This window comes from Mobula birostris, chromosome 25 (genome assembly GCF_030028105.1).
Source record: "Mobula birostris isolate sMobBir1 chromosome 25, sMobBir1.hap1, whole genome shotgun sequence".
Taxonomy (NCBI): Eukaryota; Metazoa; Chordata; class Chondrichthyes; order Myliobatiformes; family Myliobatidae; genus Mobula; species Mobula birostris.
This window is the reverse complement of record NC_092394.1, coordinates 28,893,708-28,915,028: the sequence shown is the minus strand read 5'-3', so window position 1 is coordinate 28,915,028 and position 21,321 is coordinate 28,893,708. Positions and strand designations below refer to the sequence as shown.

The 21,321-nt window shown below is 39.7% G+C and overlaps 1 protein-coding gene across 1 annotated transcript in view; it reads right to left on the bottom strand.

The window, feature by feature from the left end:
• Positions 1-21,321, bottom strand: part of appbp2 (amyloid beta precursor protein (cytoplasmic tail) binding protein 2) — an 81,426-nt gene that overhangs the window by 33,630 nt on the left and 26,475 nt on the right. Inside the window, exon 3 of the mRNA XM_072243354.1 lies at positions 7,078-7,229. Within this exon, the coding sequence (XP_072099455.1) occupies positions 7,078-7,229 (152 nt within the window). The remainder of the gene's footprint in view (positions 1-7,077; positions 7,230-21,321) is intronic.

Below are 21,321 nucleotides of genomic sequence, written 5' to 3'. Positions count from 1 at the left end.
GATCAGCTGACTTCTCATTATACAAGTAAAGCTTTTGGAACAGCTGCAGCAACTATAAAAAGATAACTGAAATAGCTTGTTACTTGCACTTCATTTGAGTTTCCATAAATTCCAATAGCATATTTACACTAAAAGAAATGGACTGAACAACATGTTAAGAGTACTCATTTAAGATGATACATGAAATTAAGCAATACAATCCAATTTCTAATGAACACTATAGAGATCATGTATGTCTAATTAAAGGTTTTGAATTCATCACAGCTCCCACAGCTACAGGCTTAAAAACTGGGTGAAAAGCCTTATCTTCCACCACATATTTTCACTTATAACTCCACGTTTCAAAAGAACAGAACAAGATGATAAGCCTGTGATAATATCAAATGATATTTGTAATTTCAATGCTTGAGGACCAAGGAAAAATTACTTCTGGAATAAACAAGAAATAATTGAATAAACTTCAAATATGCCCCTCATCCTACACCTATATCATCACTGAGATGACTTTAAGAGGACTAATCTTCATCATTATTTTGATTTCCAAAATGGAAAATAGGACATGCATAAAAAAACCAGAAAGGATAAATTTAGCTCACTGGTGCAGCAGTTAGCACTGAGCCTCACACCTTTAAGGACATAGAAAAGCACAAATGCATATTTATTTTCTTAGAAACATATGGTAAAGTTTAAGGGAAAGGGGGATTCTCAAGATTTCTGTAAACAATGGATTCAGTACTGACTATGTCTGTGACTGCAGTGTGTTTGAATAATGTCTCACAGCTGTCTTCTTTGGAGCAAGATAATTAAAGTTTGCCCAGATCCACATTAGATGTCTCTGGGCTTTTCACACCTTTTGATTTTGACAAAAAGCAGTACCTGATGGAAATTAGACAGAACATTCTTTTCTTATTAAAGCATAAATTTGACAGATGTTCTTATCTTTGTAATTAAGTTGTGGCTCCAGCAAACCAGGTAGGACATTCTTTTCTTTAATTAAGGTGGCTGGAGTGTCTAACAAATTGATTGTACTTTTGTATCATTAGTCCATTGACTTGGCCAGAATAGTTATCAAACTGATTGTTCTTTTGTGTCGGTGGCCTTATAACTTCTGACAATTCTGACATTGGGCAGTGAACTTGTAGAACCGCCAGTGAGATGAGAAAGGTTTTTTCCCTGATGTCGGGTCCAAGTTCACTCGCCGGCTGAGCTCGAAGAAATAAACGGGTGGAAGGATAAGTAACAATCTTTTTGTGCTGTCGTTATGTCGTTATTTGATCTAGCAAAGTTACATTTAGACATAGAACATAGAAACATAGAAAACCTACAGCACAATACAGGCCCTTTGGCCCACAAAGCTGTGCCGGACATGTCCTTACCTGAGAAATTACCAAGGGTTACTCATAGCCCTCTATATTTCTGAGCTCCATATAACTGTCTAGGAGTCTCTTAAAAGACCCTATCATATCCACCTCCACCACCATCGCTGGCAGCCCATTCCACGCACTCACCACTCTCTGAGTAAAAAACTTACCCCTGATATCTCCTCTGTACCTACTTCCAAGCACCTGAAAACTGTGCCATCTCATGCTAGCCATTTCAGCCTGGGAAAAAGCCTCTGACTATCCACACAATTAATGCCTCTCATCATCTTATATACCTCTATCAGGTCACCTCTCATCCTCCGTCGCTCCAAGGAAAAAAGGGTGAGTCCACTCAACTTATCCTCATAAGACAGGCTCCCAAATCCAGGCAACATCGTTGTAAATCTCCTCTGCACCCTTTCTATGGTTTCCACATCCTTCCTGTAGTGAGGCGACCAGAACTGACCACAGTACTCCAAGTGGGGTCTAACCCGGGTCCTATATAGCTGCAACATTACCTCTCGGCTCCTAAACTCAATCCTATGATCGATGAAGGCCAATGCATCGAATGCTTTCTTAACCAGAGTCAACCTGTGCAGCAGCTTTGAGTGTCCTATGGACTCGGACCCCAAGATCCCTCTGATCCTCCACACTGCCAAGAGTCTTACCATTAATACTATATTCTGTCATCATATTTGACCTACCAAAATGAACCACCTTACGTTTATCTGGGTTGAACTCCATCTGCCACTTCTCAGCCCAGTTTTGCATCCTATCAATGTCCCACCGTAACCTCTGACAGCCCTCCACACTATCTACAACATCCCTAACCTTTGTGTCATCAGCAAATTTACTAACCCATCCCTCCACTTCTTCATTCAGGTCATTTATAAAAATTACGAAGAGTAGGGGTCCCAGCACAGATCCCTGAGGCACTGCACTCGTCACCGACCTCCATGCAGAATATGACCCATCTACAACCACTCTTTGCCTTCTGTGGGCAAGTCAGTTCTGGATCTACAAAGCAATGTCCCCTTGGATCCCATGCCTCCTTACTTTCTCAATAAGCCTTACATGGGGAACCTTATCAAATGCCTTACTGAAATCCATATACACTACATCTACTGCTCTACCATCATCAATATGTTTAGTCACATCCTCAAAAAATTTAATCAGGCTCGTAAGGCATAAGCTGCCTTTCACAAAGCCATGCTGACTATCCCTAATCATATTATGCCTCTTCAAATGTTCATAAATCCTGCCTCTCAGGATCTTCTCCATCAACTTCTCCAACCACCAAAGTGAGACTCACCGGTCCATAATTTTTTGGGCTATCTTTACTCCCTTTTTTTGAATAATGGAACAACACCCGCAACCCTCCAATCCTCCGGAACCTCTCCTGTCCTCATTGATGATGCAAAGATCATCGCCAGAGGCTAAGCAATCTCCTCTCTCGCCTCCCACAGTAGCCTGGGGTACACCTCGTCTGATCCCGGTGACTTATTCAACTTGACGCTTTCCAAAAGCCCCTGCACATCCTCTTTCTTAATATCTTCATGCTCAAGCTTTTCAGTACGCTGTAAGTCATCCCTACAATCACCAAGATCCTTTTCCGTAGTGAATACTGAAGCAAAGTGCTCATTAAGTACCTCTGCTATCTCCTCTGGTTCCACACACACTTTTCCACTGTCACACTTAATTGGTCCTATTCTCTCACGTCTATCCTCTTGCTCTTAATATACTTGTAGAATGCCTTGGGTTTTTCCTTACTCCTGTCTGCCAAGGCCTTCTCATGGCCCCTTCTGGCTCCCCTAATTTCTTTCCTGCTAGCCTTATAATCTTCTGGCTATCCATCATTACCTAGTTTTTGAACCTTTCATAAGCTCTTCTTTTCTTCTTGACTTGATTTACAACAGCCTTTGTACACCACGTCCAGGTTTGGCCTGTCACTGAATGCTAACAAACTTTGACAGAGGTACTGTTGAAAGTATTTTGTCTGGCCTGGCAGAGCTACTTAAATGCACAGGATTGCAAAAAGCAGCAGATGGTAGTTGATGGCCCAATACATCACAGGTGCATCCCTCCCCACCATTTGTAGTATCTGAAGAGTATGCGAACCCTTGTATTTAATAACTGGTAGAACTCCTTCAGCAGCAATAACCTCCACCAAATATTTCCTGTAATTGCTGAGCAGACTTGCACAATGGTGAGGAGGAATTTTAGACCATGCCTCCAAACAAAACTGTTTCAGTTCATCAATACTTCTGGGACACCGTTTTCTAAAAGCTGTACCAAATGCTCTGTCAGTGAAACTCTGAACTGTTGAGAGATAGCGTGCTTGTTTCACTGTCATCCCCACAGCTGATTTCTAAAATCTACAATGGGGCTTGCTCTCAACTACTCTCCATGTGTTTCAAGGCCGGTTATTGACTCGTCAGCTAATTTTTGGAAGCATATAGAAAAAATGAGCCATGCACTCAAATCCTCTGCCAACCTATCCCTGATAGTAATAAGCTGCACACATCAACTTTCAGTCAATTTCAACTATGCAGCTTTGTCACATTTTAAGCATTACTCGCAAATTTCTCTCACTGTTAAGTATAAAACTCCAAAGCAATTTGGAGTTATTTGTTGCATTTCAATATGTGAAACAATATGCCAAATATTATAATCTGCAACACACTATCACTGACAGCCCAGCTTTACTGCTATCAACAACTCGCTAATGGGGCAGTACTTAGTGTTCTTAATATCCAGCGGTGGTCAACATAACCATTTCAGCTGCTCACATCAAAGTTGCTGGAGAACGCAGCAGGCCAGGCAGCGTCTCTAGGAAGAGGTGCAGTCGACGTTTCAGGCCGAGACCCTTTGTCAGGACTAACTGAAGGAAGAGTGAGTAAGGGATTTGAAAGTTGGAGGGGGAGGGGGAGATCCAAAATGATAGGAGAAGACAGGAGGGGGAGGGATAGAGCCAAGAGCTGGACAGGTGATAGGCAAAAGGGGATACGAGAGGATCATGGGACAGGAGGTCCGGGAAGAAAGACAAGGGGGGGGGGACCCAGAGGATGGGCAAGAGGTATATTCAGAGGGACAGAGGGAGAAAAAGGAGAGTGAGAGAAAGAATGTGTGCATAAAAATGAGTAACAGATGGGGTATGAGGGGGAGGTGGGGCCTTAGCGGAAGTTAGAGAAATCGATGTTCGTGCCATCAGGTTGCAGGCTACCCAGACGGAATATAAGGTGTTGTTCCTCCAACCTGAGTGTGGCTTCATCTTTACAGTAGAGGAGGCCGTGGATGGACATGTCAGAATGGCAATGGGATGTGGAATTAAAATGTGTGGCCACTGGGAGATCCTGCTTTCTCTGGCGGACAGAGCGTAGGTGTTCAGCAAAGCAGTCTCCCAGTCTGCATCGGGTCTCGCCAATATATAAAAGGCCACATCGGGAGCACCGGACGCAGTATATCACCCCAGTCGACTCACAGGTGAAGTGTCGCTTCACCTGGAAGGACTGTTTGGGGCCCTGAATGGTGGTAAGGGAGGAAGTGTAAGGGCATGTGTAGCACTTGTTCCGCTTACACGGATAAGTGCCAGGAGGGAGATCAGTGGGGAGGGGTGGGGGGGACGAATGGACAAGGGAGTTGTGTAGGGAGCGATCCCTGCGGAATGCAGGGGGGGGGGGGAGGGAAAGATGTGCTTAGTGGTGGGATCCCGTTGGAGGTGGCGGAAGTTATGGAGAATAATATGTTGGACCCGGAGGCTGGTGGGGTGGTAGGTGAGGACCAGGGGAACCCTATTCCTAGTGGGGTGGCGAGAGGATGGAGTGAGAGCAGATGTACGTGAAATGGGGGAGATGCGTTTAAGAGCAGAGTTGATAGTGGAGGAAGGGAAGCCCCTTTCTTTAAAAAAGGAAGACATCTCCCTCGTCCTAGAATGAAAAGCCTCATCCTGAGAGCAGATGCGGCGGAGACGGAGGAATTGCGAGAAGGGGATGGCGTTTTTGCAAGAGACAGGGTGAGAAGAGGAATAGTCCAGATAGCTGTGAGAATCAGTAGGCTTATAGTAGACATCAGTGGATAAGATGTCTCCAGAGACAGAGACAGAAAGATCTAGAAAGGGGAGGGAGGTGTCGGAAATGGACCAGGTAAACTTGAGGGCAGGGTGAAAGTTGGAGGCAAAGTTAATAAAGTCAACGAGCTCTGCATGCGTGCAGGAAGCAGCGCCAATGCAGTCATCGATGTAGCGAAGGAAAAGTGGGGGACAGATACCAGAATAGGCATGGAACATAGATTGTTCCACAAACCCAACAAAAAGGCAGGCATAGCTAGGACCCATACGGGTGCCCATAGCTACACCTTTAGTTTGGAGGAAGTGGGAGGAGCCAAAGGAGAAATTATTAAGAGTGAGGACTAATTCTGCTAGACGGAGCAGAGTGGTGGTAGAGGGGAACTGATTAGGACTGGAATCCAAAAAGAAGCGTAGAGCTTTAAGACCTTCCTGATGGGGGATGGAAGTATATAAGGACTGAGTTGTGTTGCTTGAATTTCCAGCATCTGCAGAATTCCTGTTGTTTGCATTTCAGCTGCTACCAGTTTTATTGTGATGTCATGAAAATTCCGGATAAGTAATTATATTGAAAGTATATAAAATGCTAAACTAAATATGATCAAGTTATAATGTTTAATAACAATAATCAAAATTACTCATTCCTACAATTCTTGACAGATGCAAGTCCAGAAGATCAAATTGCAAGTTGAGAAGATCTTTTCTAACACTCCAAGTTAGAACCAAAAGGAAACTTATTTTGTTGTTGGGGGCAGGGAGGGAGTAAGTTGGGGGGGGTGGAATTCAATGTGAAAAGTTAGACATGATGATCTTGAAAAAACTGAAGACTTTAAAGAGAGAGCATTGTAAATTAGCTTGTACAAATTTGAAACAAAGCACTAAAGTATTTAAAATTTCTATGTCTGATCAAATCACAATTAATTGAAAAGGTGAAAGACACTGCAACAGAAGCACATTTTGTACTTACATCAACAATATACAAATCATATTTAAGAAATCAGACATCGCTATTTTAATCATGATTGAAAAGTTATTGCGACATGTAATAATAGATACTCCAAAAAATTACTGTTGCAAAACCTTTATTTAAATCTTCAATAATGTTAGTTTTTGAAAAACAGTCAAAAATGATGAATATCTCACAGGAGTTTGTACTCAGGCAAATTTATGAACATACTAGCACTTAAGCCAAACCTTTCAATATCAAAATTAATCTAATTCAATTATTTTACTCAGAATTTAACAATTATATCATGGAAACTTAAATATTATAATACCAAAAAATTCAAAAGGAACTAAATAACTTGCGCCCAACGCTAATTAATTTAGTGTCACCCAGAAATGATGAATGTCAAGAACTCAAGCAGAATATTCAAAAAGGTCCAAGTAATTCTTGGAAAATTGATTTAAAAAGAGCCCATCACAAAATTCAATGGTTCTAAAAAAAAATTACAAAGTAAAAAGGGAGAGAGATCTGTAAAGGAATCAAAATTGCATTTTTTCAACAGAAGGAAACAAATTCAAATAAATAGGCAAAACACTAACCAAAATATAGCACATGATGGAAGGGTAGTATTACTGTCAGGGAACGTGCAACACCAGAACTGACCATGATCCAAATATATTTTTAATCAACTTAAAAGCATGGCTTACCTAAAACAAATCCAAATTGGATTGCTTTCTCTTTCACATGAGCATCTGACTCTTCAATATAGGAACAGCGTCTGCTGAAGGAATTGGCTAATACCGAAGCCACCTTTACTCCGTGGTCCATTAAAGCTTGGAAACAGTGATGCAGGAGATGTCTAGGAGAGAAAGCAGTATGCATTAGGAACAACTTAAAAAATCTTTTACAGAAGTTAACTTTTACCTTTATACATAATAGTGTTATGTAGTGGGGGAGAGGGGTAACTAAATCCCTTCACTCGGCCAAAAGAAATATATTTTATAACTACACTGAGCAAGACCACTGCAAAAATGAGACTTCCATAAAGTTGCAGGAAGGAAATAACCAACAATTTAAGTATTAGGCAGTATTTTGATCAAATGGAATGAAGGGACATCTACTCCTCTAACAAGACCAGGTAGAAACAAGGAAGTAAGAGCAGAACATGAAAACCAACCTATAAAACCTGTAAAGTGCTGAGATTTACATCTGAAAGACATTAAATTACAAAACTTTTAAATTAAGCTAGACTGTCCGCTCTTTATATTTTACAAATCAAACTTTCACAGGCAGTAAAGAACAGACAATCTGTCTTTGAAAGTATTTTTAATATCGCGCATTACATCAAGAAAATCTTCTCTTTGAACTGAGCAATACACACAAAATGCCAATGAGCTCAGCAAACCAGGCAGTATCCATGGACAGAAATAAATAGTTGAGGTTCTATGCAGAGAACCTTCATCAGGACTGGAAAAAAAGGAGAATAATAAGGTGATGGAGGGAGGGGAAGGAGTAGAAGGGAGAATGATGCGAGAAAAGCTGAGAGGCGCTAAGTGGAAGAGGTAAGCAGTTAAAGAACAAATCTGATGGGAAAGAGTGAAGTATGAAATCAAAAGGAAAGTGGGGAACTAGAAGAAATGTCCTACTTAAGGTTGATTTATACTTGTGTGTCAAATGTACGCCGTAGGGTGACGTGCACCTCCCCAAAAATGTAACTCGTGCTTCGTGGCGACGTAGACTGCAACAACTGTGATTGGTCCACTTGGTAGCATTGCATTTCCTCCTATGCATTTCTGGTTGCTTTTCTCCGCCATGTCTGTACACTGATGTGAAATAAATGGTTGGAGACGATGAACCAAATCGTCATCTACTTGCCAACATCCGAAAATATTTGAAATGCATTTCTTTGTCCATTTCTCTCATGAAGAAACTCAACACAGGGGCATAGAAACCCCACTGCCAACTAGCGTTTTGGCGGTGAATTGCAGAGCGACGCAGACACAACTACGCATGCTCGCTACAGCGTAGGGCTACACAAAAGTATAAATCAGGCCTATAGCGTAGCCTGTACGGACATGTATAAATCAGCCTTTACGCCTTAACCAAGACCACATCAAGAAGCATCAGGACAGTAACTCTGCAGCATCACCAACCTCATCACCACTGGAGGACTCCAATCAATAACATCCAACCTCAATTCCCATACTCTATACTGCCTGTTTCTCCCAAGATCCACAAACCCATCTGCTCCAGTGGACTCACTGTTTATACCTGCTCCAGCTTCACTGAACTTGTATCTGCGTATCTTGACTTCATTTGGTCCCCCTTGATTCAGCCCCTTCTCACCTACATCGGAGCGAAGTTAAGATGGTGCTAAATGGCAACTCCTTTGCTTGCATCTTCGGAAGCAGCTCTATTTCCATCTTTAATATCTTTAATAAGACCCGGGATCTTTGTGATCTTCAGTAACAGAGCCCGAAAAAAGTGACGTAACGGACTTTTAACATCATAAACCAGTGAGGTTGTTATGTCTCCCCGCTCGCTGGGGAAAAAATGGAGACACCTTTTTCTCCCTTATTAAGGGGAGAGAGAATCTGCGGTATGTTGAATGCCGGGTGTAACGCGAAGCCTTTGGGGTAACTGCAAGTCTGTGTCTTTGTTATCGCTTTGCTCATACTCGAGTGTTTGGTGGTGCCTACTATTTTTTTGCCGGTAGGGGGAAGGGTGGGGATTGCTGCTTGCTGCCGCTTATGCGCGGGAAGGACTTTGGGGTTCTTATGTTTATCTGTCGTTCATTCTTGGGGCACTTCTCTGATTTAGTGGGTATTTGCGAAGAGAAGGCATTTCAGGATGTATACTGTACACATTTCTCTGACATTAAGTTGGACCTTTGAACCTTTGATACTTCACACGTTTGCCATCACTTCCACTATTTTCAGTTCACTGGTCCTGACCACCTTATTTTCACCATGGACATCCCATTTTTGTATGCTTCCATCCACACCCCCCCCTCCCCCAAATCAGAAAGACTTTAAGAGACCTAACCAATTCCCCTCCACAGCCACCCTTCTTCATCTGGTGGAACTGGAGCTTAATTTCTCTTTCGACTCTTCCCAATTCCTCCAAAGTAAAGGTGCAGATGGATGCTAATTTGGGCCCCACCTTCGTCTGCCTTTTCATCAACTACATCAATGTTTCAAGCCTACACCAGTCAAACTCAACTCTGTCTGCTACACTGATGACTCCACTTGTACTGCTTTCTACAACCATGCTGAGCTCATCAATTTCATCAACTTTGCCTCCAGCTTTTACACTGCCTTCAAGCTTACGGTGCATCTCTGATATCTCACTCCCTTTTCTTGATCTCCAGAAACAGATTATATATCAACATCTTTTACAAACCTATTAGCTTAACTATAGCTCTTCCTACCACGTCACTTACAAAAAGCCATTCCCTTCTCTCAGTTCCTTCACCTCTGCTGCATCTAATCACATGGTGAGTCTTTCCATCTCAGGACATCTGAGATGTATTCTTTCTTCAGAAGGTTTTCCCTTCCACCCCTACTGATTCTGTCCTCACACATGTCTCCTCCATTTCCTGCAAGTGTGTCCTCATCTGATTCCCACCACCACCTGAAATAACAGCAACAGGGTTCCCCTTGTCCTCATCTACTACCCAATAAGCCTCTGCATCAAACACATCCTTCTCCACAGCTTTTGCCATCTCCAAAGAGATCCCAGCACCATGCACATCTTTGCCTCCCCATCCTTTCTGCTTTCTATAGGGTCCCTCTCTCCCCACAGATCTCCCTTATGGCACTTATCACTGCAACCATGCTGAGTGCTATACCAGCCCCAACATCTTCTCCTTCACCACCATTCAGGGACTAAACAGTCCTTACAGGTAAGGCAGCACTTCACCCATGTCTGTCTGCTTCATTTCTTGTATCTGATGCTCTTGGTGTAGCCTCCTCCATTGCAGATTGGGGGACCACTTCATCGAGCACCTTTGGTCTGTCCAGAACAGCAATTAGGATCTCCTGGTTCCCATCCATTTCAATCCCACCACCCAATCCTACCTTCCCCCTCACCTATCATTTACCAGCTTGTGCTCCTCCCCTTCCCCACACCACCTTATTCTGACATTTGTCCTCTTCCTTTAGCCCAAACCTTCAATTGTTTATTTCCCTCTATAGATGATGCCTGCCTTGCTGTGCTCCTCCAGCAATCTCTGTGTTGCTTAAGATTTCCAGCATCTACAGAATCTCTCTCGTCTCTTTGAATTGAACTATGGGAATTTTTTCCTTGCACTTCAAAGCCAATCTAGTTCTAAGGTAGGGACATATTTGGCACAGCTTTGTGGGCCGAAGGGCCTGTATTGTGCTGTAGGTTTTCTATGTTTCTATAGATCCTTGGTCTAATTTCCATTCAAAATCCCATACTGCACCATTCTTTTGTGCACAAAAAGCAAAACTAAAACAAAGATATTGCCACATTTCCGAAGTTATCCCAGCAACTACATTAAAAAAATGAAAATGGCTTCATTGTTTGCAAGTCATTTTGCGATATCTATGTGCAATGCAAGTACAACCCTTTGCTTTTGAATTCCTCTAGAGACTTCTCAGCACTGAATGTTTTCTAAGTTAACATTAACATAATAGGCCATTAAGTTATGAAACCATAACCTGAGATCCTTTCCCTCTTCTCCATTTGAAGAAGTCTGAGAAGTAGCTAACCCCTTTATTCCTTCAATCAAATGCACCAAACATGACCACCCAATTTCATGACTCAAGAGCCAAGGGTATCATTACCTGAGCAACAGCAGAAATATTAAGTACACAGAATTTTTTTTAAAAAAATTGATCACACTTCAGTATAACAATGCAGAATTCAAGTCTCCAGACTGTAAAGCGTTAAAAAAAAAGTCTTAACAATTTACGAAGATAACAGCAAAACTGAGTGTACAATGATCAGAAAACAATGATTAGGCTGGAAAAATATCCAACAGATGACCCAAAACAAACCTTTAAAAGTATGAAGGAACTTCGCAAGTTAAAGCAAGAATGGATTTTCCTAAATAAAATAGTAAAATGGAATCTGAACATGGCATAGCTGAAACTAATGGATGGCAGTGTTAACAATGTGAAATGTTGTTTGGAGGGGGCTTATCTGGAGGATAAACCAGAATTGTTTTCCTATTTCTAGATTTTCCACATAATTCTACGCACAAGAGGAGCAAATATGCACTCTGATTTTCCTCATGATTCTAGTTTCATGCATGACTTTTTAAGTAAATTCAGTTTTCCGAAATTATCATCCGAAGAGTCTCTATCATTAGAAACTTCCATTTCAGAGGAAGAAATAATAACTGCAATCTCATTTTTGAATTCTGGTGAAGCACCCGGATCGGATGGGTTTACAGTGGAATTTAAAAAATTTTTTTCCTTCATTCTTTCCTCTAAGTTGTCTAGAATATTCAAGGAAGCAATCAGGTTAGGTAAATTACCACAATCGTTTTACGAAACCTCTATTTCCTTAATTCTTAAAAATAATAAAGATCCTACTGATTGTGCATCATACAGACCAATATCTCTTTTGAATGTAGACTCTAAAATTTTTTCAAAAATTCTAGCAACTAGCTTGGAGAAGGTGTTACCTCAAATTATTTCTATGGATCAAACTGGATTTATTAAGAATCGCTATTCATCCTTTAATATTAGGAGGTTAAAGAATATTGTTTATACCCCCTCATTTACCACCCCGGAATGTATTATCTCTTTAGATGCTGAGAAAGCTTTTGACAGAGTCAAATGGCCTTATTTATTTAATGTTCTTGAGAAATTTAATTTTAATTTGACATTTATATCTTGGATTAAATTGTTATATTACTCCACGGTAGCCTCGGTTTGTACAAATAATTATAGGTCTCCCTTTTTTCGTCTTTTTCGTGGCACTAGGCAAGGTTGCCTTCTTAGTCCTTTGCTATTCAATATTGCTCTTGAACCTTTAGCAATTGCTATTTGTAACTCGCCAAATATTGTTGGTATTACCAGTGGAAACGAAATACATAAGTTATCGTTATATGCAGATGATTTGCTGTTATACATCTCTAACACGGAGAAGTCAATTCCTGCTATTTTAGATTTGTTAGCTCAATTTAGTAACTTCTCTGGTTACAAACTGAATCTTAATAAGAGTGAATTATTCCCTTTAAATAAGCATCTACCTATTTATAGACATTTATCATTTAAATTGGTTACTGATTCATTTATATATTTAGGGATAACAATTACGAAAAATATAAAGATTTATTTAAAGCTAATTTTTTTTACCTTTAATTGATCAGATTAAACTGTTATTTACCAAATGGTCGCCAATCTTTTTGTCTTTGATTGGTCGGAATAATGCTATTAAGATGATCATTTTGCCCAAATTTTTGTATATATTCCAATCAGTTCCAATTTTCATCCCAAAATCTTTTTTTGATAATGTAGATTCAAAAATTTCCTCATATATTTGGCAGAATAAAAATCCTACATTAGGTAAAAGGTATTTACAGAAGTCTAAAAAGGAGGGGGGGGCTTGCCCTCCCGAATTTTAGATTTTATTATTGGGCAATTAATATTCAAAATTTAAAATTTTGGTTATGAGATCTGGACGTATCTTTAAATCCTCATTGGGTAAATCTTGAATCTAATTCATTACAAGGGCTTTCCTTGAGTTCGGTTTTAGGAACTTCACTTCCTTTTACTTCTTTTAAATTATATAAACAAATGAATAACCCGGTAGTTAAGCATACTTTACGTATATGGTTTCAATTCCGAAGATTTTTTGGGTTCAATCAATCTATCCTAGCAAGCCCCATCTTGTCAAACTTTCTTTTTCAACCTTCCACGATGGATCAAGCTTACTCTGATTGGAAAACCAAAGGTATAATATCTTTTCGCGATTTATTTATGGATAATTGTTTTATGTCTTTTGATCAACTTTCTAATAAATATAACTTACCCAGATCTCACTTTTTTAGATATTTACAGATTAAGAACTTTTTAATTACTGTTTCTCCTAATTTCCCACATCCATATCCAACGGATATTTTGGAAAAAATTTTAGATTTAAATCTCTCTCAGAAAAGTGTTGTAGCAATTATATATAATATAATTTTGACTTTATGTCCTGATGTTTCTAATAAAATTAAAGCTGACTGGGAAAGAGAACTTGAGACTAATATACCGACTGAAAAATGGGAAAAAATTCTTCAGTTGGTGAATTCATCCTCTGTATGTGCTAAGCATAGGTTAATACAGTTCAAAGTAGTACACAGGGCTCATATGTCCAAAGATAAACTATCTCGCTATTACTTTTATATTAATCCAATATGTGACAGGTGTCATTTCGAGATAGCTTCTTTAACCCACATGTTTTGGTCATGTCCCCTGTTGGAGAAATATTGGAAAGATATTTTTGATATTATTTCAATGGTTTTAAATATAGACTTACAACCGCATCCAATTACTGCTATTTCTGAACTACCAATGATAGATTTAAATAATTTAACCTCTTCATCACGAAGGATGATTGCATTTCTTACTTTAATGGCTAGAAGGTCTATTTTGTTGAATTGGAAAGAGATTAACCCTCCTAAGGTATTTCATTGGTTTTCACAAACTATGCTGTGTTTGAATTTGGAGAAAATTAGAAGTGCAGTTTATGACCCTTCCATTAAGTTTGAAAAAACTTGGAGGCCATTCATTCAGCATTTTCATTTAATGTAATATGTTTCTTTCCAAACTTGTTTTATTTCTCTGTATTGCTGTTGGAGGGGAATGGAGTCATCGGCACTAAGGTTTTCTTCTTTTTCATTTTTAAGTTTTTAGATTTACCCAAGTCTTTTAGTTTAGTTGATTAATTTTGTTTTTCTTTTGGGATGGGATTTTTTTTTTGGTTTTTTTTTTCCTTTTCATGATTTTTTTTTAGTTTTTTTTTGATTTGTATTATCCGTTGTTAGTTCTACATGATTGGGAGCTTTGTCAAATTTCAATATTGGACTTTACGATTACTGTTCATAAGTGTAACAATTTATCTTCTATTATTTGTATTATTACTATGTTTTGTTTATATATTCTGAAATTAATAAAAAGATTGAAAAAGAAAGAAAGAGGAGCAAATATGAAAGCAAGATGAAAGCAAGTATTTTGCAACAGTCTTCACTGTGGAAAATACCACGAGAATGCCAGAAATTCGAGAGTGTAAGGGGCGGAAGGAAACGATGGTGCCTAATGGCGACTGCTTTGCTTGCATCTTCGGAAACAGCTCTATTTCTATTTTTAATATCTTTTTTTTCCTTTTCAGGATTCTTTTGAAGACCCTGACTTGGAGTTACACGCTGACTCCGGTTCTTTGTGGAAATCGGATCCACTCTTGGGGTCTCACGATTGGCTGCTTTTCGATATGCCAAGGATGTGGCCTGGAAGACTAGTGCGCCTTCAGAGTGCTGGATTTTCATGGCTCTAGTGGCAAGCGGACTCGAGGCCGGTGCCGCTGCCTGGTGCATCGTGGGAGATGGAAGATCATAAGCAGCGAGCTGACTGCTGGCTGTGTGCCCAGAGATCTGAGTTCTTTGGGCAGAGCTCAGAAAAAGCAACACAACAGACTTTTAACACCATAAATCGGCAAGTTGCTTTGTTATGTCTCCCTTCTTCCTGTGAAATGGGTACACCTCTTTTTCCCTTATTGGGGGGGAGAGAGACAGACTGTGGCATGTTCACCTGGTAATTTGACAAGTAGTCTTTGGGGTATTGTAAGTCTGCGTTTTTATCGATGCTTTGCTGCACGCTTGAGTGCTCAGTGGGGGGGGGGTCCGACGCTCTTTCGCTGGTGGGGGAGATTGTTGCTTTGCTGCTGCTTATGCATGGGAAGGGGGATCTGAGGGGGGCTTTGGGGTTCTAACATTTAATTGTCATTCATACTTTGGGGCACTCCTCTGTTTTTGTGGATGTTTGTGAAGAAAACGAATTTCAGGATGTATATTGTACACATTTCTCTGACATTAAATGTACCTACTGAAACCTATTGAAACAGAAGAAAATGTAGTTGCTGTTGCTGCTTTGGAAGCTGAAATCTCTAAAGGTAGATAAGTCACCTGAACTAGATAAACAACAACCAGGGTTCTGAAAGCGGTAGCTGAAATGATTATGGAGGCATTATTAGTGATCCATCAAGAATCATTAGATTCCGGAATGATTCTGAATAACTAGAAAATTGCAAATGTCACTCCATTCTTTAAGAAGGGAGGTTGGCAAAAGACAGGAAATTATAGGCAGTTAGTCTAACTTCAGTGGTTAGCAAGACGCTGGAGTCCACTATTAAGGACAAGGATTCGGGATATTTGGAGACACATGATAACATAAGTCTCCTTAAGGAAAAATCTTGCCTGATAAATCTGTTGGAATCCTTTGAGAAAATAACAGGCAAGAGTGACAAAATAGTCAGTGGATGTTGTTTACTTGGATTATCAGAAGGCCTTAGACAAGGTACTGCACATGAGGCTGCTAAGAAAACAATATAAGAGCCCATAGTATATTAAAGATACTAGCATGGACAGCAGATTTGAGGACTGGCAGCAGGCAAAGACAGGTAATAAAGGGCCTTTTCTGGCTGGCTACCAGAGACTAATGGTGTTCCGCAGGGGTTGGTGTTGAGATGTTATATGTCAATGATCTGGATGATGAAATTGAAGGCTTTGTGGCCAAGTTTGTGGACGTTTCATCTCTATTCTAAATAGACTATTTTTTTCTGTGGTGATACCCTCAGGTCCCCGTATCTCACAGTAGTAGAAACATCTCCTCCACTTCCACTATCTAGGCCTTTTGGTACTTGGCAGATTTCAATGAGATCCTCTCTTAATCGTAATGTATCAGTAACAGTAAGCAAATGGCCTAATTCTGCTCATTTACCTATAGTCTCATGGTTTCAATGGGTTTTTCTTAAAAACATAAATAGAAAAATTGGGTCAAAGCATGACTGATACAATACAGAAACTGGCTCTTCTGCTCACTGAGTCTGCATTGACTATCAGTCACCCATATGCACTAACTTCTAATTAATCCAGTTACTTTTAATCTTCACATATTCTAATCATCTCCTTAGATTCCGCCATACACTGAACTGCTTCAAATTTCACAAAAAGGAAATATAATGTCATATAACTGAAGGATGATCAAATCTTCTAGGTATTAAATATCACCTTATTTTCAGTGATTAAGATTAGTGAACAAAAATGGAAATACCAAACACATACCGCACTCCACATTGCACAAAGAAGCACTCTTAAACAACCTGGAAGAATGGAAATACCAGAGAATAGTAGAAAAGTGACATTAAATTAGAAAACCAAAGGTCAGACTATACTGTATGGTTTGATCCCATGTGGCCCACCACTCTAACAGTATCTGAATAAATATTTCCTAGACTTTTTCATTAACATCAGATTTTGCAGAGTGCTCTATAGCTAGCATATACTTCTGAAGTCTTTTTGGGAAAACTCTCAGGATCAAGCATGATTTGCATCCATTCCAGTTCTGTAAGGTCTGTTATATACAGTGGATTTTGGTTAATTGGAACACATCAAGACCCGCACATTTTGGGCAAATTAAGCAGCTGCCCAATGAACTGAAGGTATAAAAAAGACAAGCTGAGTAACAAATTATGTATTTACATGAAATACAGAACAAATTAGAATATTACCAATACTACTGCAGGATGATAAAACTGTATTAGTTTCAAATACTTATTGATGGAGGAACTCATCCACACCCCGTTCTTTTGACTATAAATGAACAAAATCGGTGAAGAAACCTAGTGCAAATAATGGATTGCCTTCATATAATGCTGTCGACAATTGCATCACCCAAATCTTCATTTTCATTGTAATGTTCAAGATGATTGACAATATCTTCAAATTCCTGGTAGTTTCTAACTTGGAAGTAGTGAAATTGTTTCATTTTTATGGTCATTTCTAGCATCTCGAAGCCTGAACGTGTGAAACCACAGTGAGTAAGGAGTTCTGAATTGTCTTACTGCTTATTTCCTGCCAACTAATTAATGAAGCAAATCACCGCATTTTAAACACAAATGCACACAACTGACACTATTTAAAAACTGCTCGCTCAAAGCAGTGCCATGTCAAATGACCATGCAAGCATATGAGACCGATGGTGGTTAGAAAGTGTTCAACAGTCTGCTGTCTCAATTAAGTGGTATAGTGTCCCCAAAAAACGAATGGATTCCTGGCTATTACCTCAATTTGTTTTTGTTCTTTAATAGTTGTCCAAATAAGTCACCATCTCGATTAACCAACGGCCCAATTAACAGAATCCACTGTATATGGAATAGAGATCATCTAAGAGTAACAATACAGATACTCTGGCTGATATGTTAGATCAATTATTCCAAAGGCCTTCAGGTTGCATGGATTTATGACACAATTCACCCCTAACAGCATATTAACATTCTAATCAATCTGACACAGCAGGTTCTATACAAAAGTACAAAATGCTTCTATTAACTCAATTCCACATAGCACGAAAGCATGACAACTGTTGGAATATCAAAGCACTAATTTTCAACTTTAGCAAGCCATCCACATGAAATAGCTCAACTTTTTTGTTGCAAGAAACCCCATCACATGAAATATTTTTAAAGGTTTAGAACCAGACACCTTTCAGTTATGTTGAAAGATAAAAGCCATAAACTATTAACTTTAGAATTCTAGCATGTCTTATGACAGAATGCAACATCATTCGAATTGGCCTGCATATACATTCAGGTTCAACATCAATATCCATTAACCTATGGTGCCTTGAAGAATACTCAGTACTCATAACTATTTTCACATTTTACTAACTCATTTTCTAAATTTAAAATAAATTGAAGTAGGATTTTTTGTGCTAATCTACAAAACATTGTGTATCATGTCAAATCAAAAGAAAAATTCATTCCCTTTGTAATTACCATGCTAACTTTCCTCAAATGCAATACTGTATATTACCTTACCAACACACCCAGGAAAAAAAATTGGAGGATCATCTGAGTAAATACCCCCCGCTCTCTGTAAGGTCCAACTGTATGGTTGATTTTCATCAGACCAAACCAAAAGAAGATAAAAGTGCATTCAAGGCAAGTCAGGGAAATGATAATAGAGAAGCAAAAATCATGGGAACAGTACAAGACCATTTCAAAGGCACTGAAAAAGTGAGAAAATATATAACCACAGCCACACTGCCTAGGTCAGGTGGCCCCTCTAAACTTGTTCGCCTGTGAAGAATGGCACTTGTTAGAGAGGGTACTGTGACGCCAACAGTCACTGAGTGAGCTGCAGAAGTCAGTGGCTGCAACTGGAGATGAAGTTCATGGCTCCACATGGCCTTGCACAAAAAGGATACACATGGAAGAGTGGCAAGGAAGCAGCCTTGGCTTAAAAATGCTCATCCTTGCCCGTAAAGACTTTGCAAGGCGTCACTTGGAAGATACCGTAAAGATGTGGAAGGTCTTGTGACCGGATGAGAGTGAAGTGGAATTTTTTGGCCTCAACACTAAGTGGTGCATGCGGGATAAATTTAATACCTCATTCACCAGGTAACACTGTAAAGTATGGCGGAGGTAGCATCATGCTATGGGGTTACTTTTCAGCAACAGGAACAGGAAATCTGGTTAGGATTGATGGGAAGATGTATGCTGCTAAATACAGAGAGATCCTGGATAAAACCTGCTAGCCTCTGACACAAAGCTTAAATTGGGGAGAAAGTTCATCTTTCAAGCAGGACAATGACCCATAAACACACAGCCAGAGCATGGAGTGTTTTCAAATAAAGAATACTGATGCTCTTAGGTGACCAAAAGTCCTGACATTAACCCAATTGAACATCTCTGGCTAGACCTCAGAATTGTTGTCCACCACCACTCCCCAACTAGCTTGAGCAATTTTCCAAGGAGGAATCGGCAATCTTGCTTCATCATGTTGTGCAGAGCTAATAAGAGTCTTATCCAAAATAACTGCTGGCTGTAATAGCTGTGAGAGGCAGGCAGTCCTAAGTACTGAACATAGGGGGAATGAACTTTTGAACTGCTGGCATTTCAGTTTTTGAATTTTTTAAGTTTTTCATGCTTTACAATTTTTCCTGTTTTTTGGGCCTCACTGTGAAAAAAGGAGCATGTGATTCACAGATAAAAATTCTCAGTTCAATTGGTCAAAATTCCTGGTTGTATTACTCATTTATATGAACAAAGGGTTGGGAACTGAAAACCTTTACAAGGCATTGTATTTAAAGGAAGGAATGGTGGTTTACTGTCTTATCTCAAGATCTTTCTCATTTTCAACATTCCTACAGTGTTGTTGATGACAACATTAAAAGCAAGTTGAACAGCAATCTTTAAATAGGCTTAACAGGCAAATGAAGCTTCTAGAGCTATAGTGCTGAGGCAAAAATCACCAATTTTTTAGGTCACTGAAAAAGACTAATGCTTTTCAGCAAATTAATGACACCTTGTTCAGGTGTTCAAAACCAGAATTCAAGTCAAGTAGCAGATTTTGATTGAAGCAGTTTACTCTGATTGCACTAAACCATTAAGTGCTAGGTATAAAATTGAAAAGGAATTCAGTCAACTCTTGTGAAACCATTTCCACAGAAGAACAGCTACTGGTCTCTACAAACCAACCATTCAAACGGGCATAAAAATTGATACAAAAGAACGTAGATATCACACAAGATTTGTGTCTTATTATTAAGAAAGGATATTAAAATCTGAACAAAATCTTTATTTTTCATAAAGTTTTGTGTCACAAAATGAGTGCAAGGTTGTGTGCTTAGGCACCTGCTCTACTCCTTTTTTTTTAAACTTACGAATGCGAAGCTAACCACAGCTCCAATGCCATACTTAAATTTGCATATAACACCCGTCATTGGCTGAATCGGAGGTGGTGACGAATCAGCATTGAAAATCTGGCTGAGTGGTGCCACAACAACAACCTCCCTCGATGTCAGCAAGATCAAGGAGCTCATTATTGACTTTTGCAAGAGGAAACCAGAGGTCCATTCGCCAATCCTCTGTCGGGGAATCCAAGGTGGAGAGGGTCAGCAATTTAAATTTCCTCGGTGATATAGTTTCAAAAAATCTGTCATGGGCCCAGCAAGCAAGTGCAACTGTGAAGAAAGCACAGCAGCACATCTACTTCCTTAGAAGTATGTGACAATTCAGCATGACATCTAAAACTTTAATAAACTTCTATAGATGTGCAGTGGTGAGTATATTGACTGGCTGCCACATATGCTACAAAGAAGGCAAGACAGTAGCTATACTTCATTAGAAGTTTGAGGAAATTTGGCTGGACACCTAAAACATTCGAAAACTTCTCCACAGATGTACCGGGGAGAGCATTCTGACTGGCTGCGTCATTGTCTGAAATGATAACACCAAGGAATTTAAAATTGCTGACCCTCTCCACCTCTGATCCCCAATGAGGGCTGGCTAATGGACCTTTGGTTTCCTCCTCCTGGAGTTAAATAATCAGCTCCTTGGTCTTGCTGACACTGAGTAAGAGATTGTTGATGCGGTACCACTCAGCCAGGTTTTCAACCACACTTCTATATGCTGATTCATCACCAGCTTTGATTCAGCTAACAGTGGTGGCGTCAGCAAACTTAAATATGACATTGGAACCGTGCTTAGCCCACAGTCATAAAGATAAAGTGAATACAGCAGGGGGTTAAGCATACAGCCTCGTAGTGCATCTGTCCTGATGGAGATTGTGGAGATGCTGTTGCCAATCTGAACTGACTGAGGTCTGCAAGTGAGGAAATTGAGGATCAATTGCACAAGGAGGTATTGAGGTTAAGGTCTTGAAGCTTATTGATTAGTTTTGAGGAGATGATGATATTGAATGCTGAGCCATA